The following is a 6,744-nucleotide window of genomic DNA, read 5'->3' as shown; positions in this document are numbered from 1 at the left end:
AGCGGAAGGTGCCGCATGACTTTGGATTAATTGGAGATCCTGCCTGGACAGGTGACACAGCTCACAGTGCCAGGGACCTGAAAAACGGATGTGTGCTCTTTTTCTGATTTAAGGTACCTGGAATTGGGACAGTGGGAGAAGGGAGTGCTGTGTGTGTGTGTGTGTGTGTGTGTAGGTGCATACCCTTAAAGATTTTAATATTTTAATGAAGGCACTAGGCCTAAATAGCACTAAATAAACATTTTGTTTCCTTTCCACAAATCTCTGGCATTGAGAGATGCCTTTCCAATTGGTGGCGGACAGAAGAGCCCAATAGATATTAGTATATACCGTCCCTGGGTGGGTCAAGTATTTCCCCACTCCTCGGACCCCCTTGTTCGGTAACAGTACCAGTGAGCATATGTACTTGCAATGCTGTTTCCCTCACAGGTGACCGTGGCCGTCTGTCCCAGCTCCACTGACACCGAGGATGGCTGCTTGAGCTCATGGGAGGCTCCTACAGAGCCTGCAGGAGAGGAAAGGACAGGTGGGTTTAAGGATGAGGGACCCCTTCCCAGTAGACTCTGCCCTTCTTGGAGACATCTACAGGGATTCCCTGGGTTATCAGTCTCAGCCCTAGTAGCCCAGGGATCCAGCTGACCCATGAAGCCTGTGAGGAAATGAAGACCCTCCTGTTCCTTTCTCCTGGCAGGTGCAGCCCCTGAGGCTCCCTCAGAGCCAATGAGCACAGTGGAGGGTACCAAACTCCATCCCCTCCTCCTGCAGCAGGGCCAGGGGCATCTGGAGCCCACGGGCAGTGCCCTGCTGAGCTCAGAGTCAGGGTCGGGCTTGTCCAGATCCCTGGGGTTGGTGGTGAGTGGGAGCCTGGGAGCAGCACCTGTGCAGTGAGCAAGGAGGCTGAGGAGGAGAGGGGTCCAGGCCATGGTGGAGGGGCCAGCTTCTGCTCCCTGAGGCCCCAGGCTGGGCAGCTTTCCTTCCAGGCCTCTCTTATCCCCTTGCTGGAGGGAGCCCTACTGGGTATGCAAATCAGCCAGGGCTCAGGGGTGCTGCCTGAGGAGCTGGGAGGTTCCTGATGGGGCTCAGCCTGATCGACTCAGGGAAGGGAGGGTGGGCCATAGAGTCCCACACTCATTCCCAGGGGCTTCAGGTTCATCCCATGGTGCCATAGTGTGGGCCTGACATCTCCACCAAGACTGTCTCATGGCCTCACTCCTGTGCGGGCCTGGCCACAGCAAAGCTTAGAGGTGCCGTCTGTCTGCATGTTCTGAACCCAGTGTAGAGCATTAACTGTAGTGTTGACTATATAAACCTGAGGTCCCAGCAGGGTCCCACCCCAGTGACAGTGTGTGAGCATCGGTGCCTGAATGACATTCCCACCTTGCTCAGGGCACATGCAGCACTTGGAGCCTCTGAGATGCTGGAAGTTTCTAACTCAGTTCCATCTCCTGGGACAGGTCCTGGATGCTGTGCCCCATCGTCCCCACAGTGTGCTATTGCCAGGGTCAGCCCCAGTGTTTGAAAAGGTGTGACAGTTACAGAGTGTGAGCATGACTGGGGCGGGCTGGACAGGAATCAGTTATCTGGACCTGTGACAGATAAACAGGGCAATTCTAGAAGAACCAACTCTGAGAGACTCAGAGTCAGAATGTTATGTCAGCCATGTCAAAGATAGTACTGTAGAAAACATACTACTCTTTTTAAAGATTCGACATGGTGCTTAATATTTCCCTTGTTTTACCATAGTTAATTGTTAATAGGTGGACAGATAGTTCCAAAACAAACATTATAATAATCCCCCTGCAGGGTAGAATTCCTCATGCCCAGGCCCTCCCAGTCTCCAGGAGGCTCTGCCAGGTGGGCTCTGCTGCCCCCTGGTGGCCTCCCCACACTAGCTGCAGGGGGAGCAGGTGTGTTCTGTGTCCAAGTGCAGAGTCTGAACCCACTGCTCAGGTGGTGACTTCCTGATCCAGGGACTGCTGGTTCCAGGGGAGGGGATTGATGTTCTCTCCATAACCACCACCACCTCAAGACCAGGCACAAGTGGCTCAGATGACCCATAAAAGTATGAACAAGCTCATTGGGAGGATGAAGGGGCGGGCCTACCAGAAGTATCTGTGACATATACCCTGGGTGGCTGTGTAGTTATTGGGCTTACATGGGGAACACAGGACTCGGGGACTGCCTCTTACTGATGCCCACCACCACCACAGGGTCAAATAGGGCGTTGTGGCAACTGTACTAACCCAGCAAACAGTGATTCAGCCCCAATGTGTACGCCAGACACTGTGTCCTGGGTGAGAGGTGTCAACGGGACGAGTCTTGCCTCACAGATGCCAGTGTGCACATGTGAGCACACAGGGGACACGCTGGTGTGGGTGACACTGCACAGTCACCGCCACCTTCTACCTGTATGCTGTCTTCCATCTGCAGTTAACAGCCACAGGATTGCTCTTCCCAGACCCCTCTTGGCTGTTATTGACCTTGTAGCTCAGTGTTGACCCATAGGTGTGTCACTCAGGTGGTTTATTTTCTAAAAAGTTTAACTTTGTAAAGGAAAGAAACAGACTATGTTTGTGAAGCCCCTGTCCCCTTGGCCCTGGGTGTGACAGCTAAGCTGCAGCGGCCACGCTGAGGTCCCTCTGCAACGAGGGTGAGAGCAGAGCCTGCACAGCGGGGCTGGCGGAGCAGAAAGTGAGAGATGGCAGGACCTCACAGGGGAGAGTCTGGGGACACCTGTCGGGCCCCAGACGTGTTGCTGCAGGAGGAGAAGAGGCTCCTGTCTGCCCACGTGTCTTACTGTCCTGTGTGTGTTTGCATTAAAAAATGTCCTGAGTAATGAGAGAAGTAATTAGCATAAATGAATCAATTGAGCATTCAATAAAATAATCACAGGGTAATAACTGTGCAGCTGTTGTACTATTCAGTTAATTAGTTGAGATCAGACAAGAAGGGACAGGCAGGTCCTGTGTGGGGGGAGGCTGGAGGGGTCTCTCTGGAGGGGACCCTGGAGGTGCCATCAGGGTGGGAAGAGGGAGCAGGAGGAGGAAGTGAGTGTGGGGACAGCAGGGTCAGTGTCCTGGGGGGAGGGTGTGGTCTGTCTGAGCAGGAAGGACAGTGAGAAACTAAGGGGGTTGTGGTCCAAACCAGGTTAGCCCAATGTGACATGAATCTGCAATATTAAGGCATGAGGGACAGGACTGACGTCACACTGAGCACACACACCTGGCCCAGGGGTCAGAGCAGCTGAAAGGGAACCCAGGGGAAGGAGGAGCCACTGCACTGTGACCTTGTCCTGTGTGAGTGAGATGAGTGAGCAGGGGACCCACAAGGACTGTCACTACACAGGTGCTGCTGCTTCCCCTCTGGTTTGCACAGGACGTCACATGGGATGTTCTCTGTCAATTCAGAGAATTCTGACAACACATTACTCCTCCTGCCGAAGTTATGACCTTGTGAGAACATGTCTCATTGGACCTGAAGAAGGTGTGAGTGAGACACCTGAGTTTGTCATAACAGGTTCTTCTTCTTCTCAAACCTTTGAACTACCTTTGTCATAACTCTACTTTATCATGTATTATAAACCACAACATTCATTTTATAGCGCTTTTGCATTAATATATTTTATGGAATTTAATATGACAAAATGTTTCATATTTATTCACATGGTAACTATACGTGATGGCATGAATTTCTTTGTGTAGACTCCCATCTCTCTGTGTCTCCGGCGTGTCCTCTGCATTTTCTGGTTCAGAGTGTCTGGGGGTGTGAATTCTCTACGTTTCTGCACAACATTTTACTTTGTTTCCTTTTTTGAATGATACTTTCACTGGGTAGACTTGAAAATGGAGAAGATTTTGTTTTAGTTTTGTTGCTGCTTTTAGTTTTCTAGACACTCTGCTCCCCCTCCCCTCATCTGTGTTTTTTTCAGGGAGAAACAAGTCTGCCCTGATCCCTCGGCTGTGTCCTTTCCATGGATGGGCCTCATGTGTGTGACACTTTTGTGATTTTGTGTCCTGGTCTGTGGTCCTTCCACTCATGCCCTTGTCTGTAACTCACACCCAGGCCCTGGAAACACCAGGTCAGCCCCATCCTATCGGGCTGAATCCACTGCTGTCCCACCCTCTGCACAGCTGCCTGAAGATGGAGAAGACACCACCTGAGTATCTGATATCTGGGGACTGGGGCCACACCTGATTATAGCATTGTCTCTCGTCATAATTTGGGCTGGAGGAGAATGTGACACAGATGGGGTTGGGAGTTTTTGTCTCACTTCCCCGTTGGCCTGTGTCACTGTGGCATTACCACTGCTGTCCCCTGTTGTACAGTAATAGTCAGCCTCGTCCTCAGACTGGAGGTTGGAGATGGTCAGGTAGCGGTCGGCCCCAGAGGTGGAGCCTGAGAAGCGGTCAGGGATCCCGTCCCCCTTGCTCTGGCTTCCATCGCTCTTTAGCCACATCACATACCGAGGGGCCTTCCCTGCCTGGTGCTGCTGCCATGTAACAGGGTAGTCACTGTACTCACTGCTGAGGGTGCAGGTGAGCTTGGCCGAGGCTCCCAGGGAGGCAGAAGCAGACGGGGGCTGGGTCAGCACAGGATGAGCACAGAGACCTGCATACACAAAATACAGGGATCATGCCCAATGCACCTAGACTGGTCAGATGCCCCTGAAAACTGCGCTTGGAGGGGAGCTTAGGGCTTCAGGGCCTCCAAGTGCCCAGAGATTCACTGACCTGTTGAGAAAACCAGTGACAGGAGATAGAAGGGAGCCCAGTCCATGGTGGGAGGTGCTTCCAGGAGCTCTGCCCTGAGGCCACCCAGCTGGCACTGGCCTGTCCAAGCTCCTGTCTTATCCTCTGTCCTTGCTTCTCAAGAGGGAGGAGCACTGAATGCAAATCTGTTCTGTTCCTCAACTCTCTCAGCTCTGCTCTGAGTATTGAGCCTAACAGCATCCTGTTGGTAATTTCCTGAGGTCAGAAGAAGGTCCAGGTGTTGGTTTCATTGTTAACAGTTGATTTTACCCAAATGCAGTTCTCTGAAGTGTCTTCAAAGAAGCCTCGGTCATGCCCTTTGCACTCAAACATAGCCAAGAGCACTTAACCTATCAAGTTTCCCAAACCAGGACCCACAGTGCCCCCTCGTGTTCACAGGAGGAATATCATCCTACATGTGTAGGTAGTGCATCAGAGGGCTACTTCTAAGAACTTAAGGCAGGGAGGGGTGTCGAACTCATTTTCACAGGGGGCCACATCAACCTTGAAGTTGCCTTTGAAGGGCAGAATATAATTTTAGGAGTGTATAAATGTAACTACTTCTTAACTGTTGGGATCCACTCTGCCTGGTTTCAGGAATTGTAACTACCTCCCATGACTAAGGATGAGTGAGCGACCTCCGGAATGAGAGCTAGGAGGAGACAAAGCTTCTCTCTGGTAGCACATCCTGCCTCTACTTCCTCCCCAGCCCCCAAAGCATGGTCGGTTGTCCATGATGGGTAAGACCCCTCAGAGGAGGGGAAACCTAAGCCAGACAGGATCACCTGGGAGGCCATCATGGAAGGACTCGGGGGGCTGGAACAAAGAGGGAGTGGTGGACCCTCCATCCCCGGCTATTCTGACATAGCCCGAGTCCCCATGTCCTCTGGGAGAAGCACTTCCTGGCTCTAATCCTCTCAAGACTGAAAACCTCTGATGGGGGAGGCGGTGCAGTCCTCTGCTGGCTAGACTGAGATCCAAGGTGATCGGGCATAAGAAAGAATTCCTAAAACTCCTGTGAAACCTCCTTTGCTAAGAGTGCTTTCATTCATATGTTAAGGGTCTGAGCAGGAAATGAGTATGTCTCCCAAAGTTTCTGCAACCCCCTTTCCTGGCAGACTCTGACTCAGACTAAGCCCTCAGATTTCTTTGAAATATTATCTATTGATTGATCCTTGCTGCCTGTATTCCTAGGTATTAAAAGCCAATAAAAGCCACTGAGTTAGAAGCTCCTGACCTTTTTCCTCTGAGAAATTGGCCACCTCTCCTCCCCAAGCAGATCATGTCTTGGTAGTGTTACTTTCATCTGTGGCAGACAAGGGGACTTTCAGGCAAAGTCACCTCCACACTTAAGTAGGGGCAAGGAGCTTGGGGCTGTGGCCAAGTGGAAACAAGGTGGAGGCCTGGATTCGGTTCCCAGGCCTTATGTTTGCCACCTCTGACTTAAAGGATGGTGAACTTCGGAGAGGATTTTATATGCACCCCTCACCTGACATCATAATAACCTGACATCAGGATAACTCCACCTCGTCCCTTTACTTAGGGCCAAGCCCCTCCTCCTGTCTGATGGGCAGGGGGCTGTCATTGGAGGTTGTGATTTCCCTGAGACCCCCAGACAGGATGGCTAATCAAGACCCCCATCCAGAAGGCTGACCCAGAGCCTGAGTGTTGGGTCCTCTCGTTGCCCCGCCCCTCTCTGGGCTACGTGTCCCAATGGTCCAACCCCAGTACCTCTGTCACCACTCTCTTCTTTGTTCCTGGGACCCCATCCTCCCAGAGTCTGCTGTGAAGGGTGCTCAGGTCCTCACGTGTGGGCACCTGCACTTCCCAGTGACACACGGGACGGTCTTCGGGAAACTGGGGGACCCTCCCACAGCTCCCTCCCTGGCAGAGGGGACAGGGTCCCATGTCAATGGGCATTGGCATCAGGTGACTGGACAAGGTTCACGTCAGGATGGGTTTCTAACAGTTTATGTCGGGGTTGTTTTCTCACGTG

General features: G+C 52.1%; 1 long non-coding RNA gene and 1 gene segment (V, D, J or C); one reads left to right on the top strand and one right to left on the bottom strand.

Moving 5' to 3' along the window:
* The first annotated feature begins 603 nt into the window (after nt 1–603).
* LOC119001566 (uncharacterized) lies at nt 604–3,248 on the top strand. The gene is made up of 2 exons (XR_005069604.1): nt 604–691; nt 3,148–3,248. It is a non-coding gene; the product is annotated as an uncharacterized LOC119001566 (long non-coding RNA).
* Nucleotides 3,249–4,079: 831 nt separating this feature from the next.
* LOC119001565 (immunoglobulin lambda variable 4-3-like) lies at nt 4,080–4,840 on the bottom strand. The segment is given in 3 exon segments: nt 4,080–4,156; nt 4,303–4,608; nt 4,731–4,840. Coding segments are annotated over 3 exon segments (429 nt in total).
* Between the last annotated feature and the right edge of the window lie 1,904 nt (nt 4,841–6,744).

Source organism: Sturnira hondurensis, unplaced genomic scaffold, assembly GCF_014824575.4.
Source record: "Sturnira hondurensis isolate 20B ecotype Veracruz unplaced genomic scaffold, ASM1482457v3 Scaffold0016786, whole genome shotgun sequence".
Classification (NCBI taxonomy): domain Eukaryota; kingdom Metazoa; phylum Chordata; class Mammalia; order Chiroptera; family Phyllostomidae; genus Sturnira; species Sturnira hondurensis.
The sequence above is the reverse complement of the archived record's forward strand: the minus strand, read 5'-3'. Positions and strand labels throughout refer to the sequence as shown.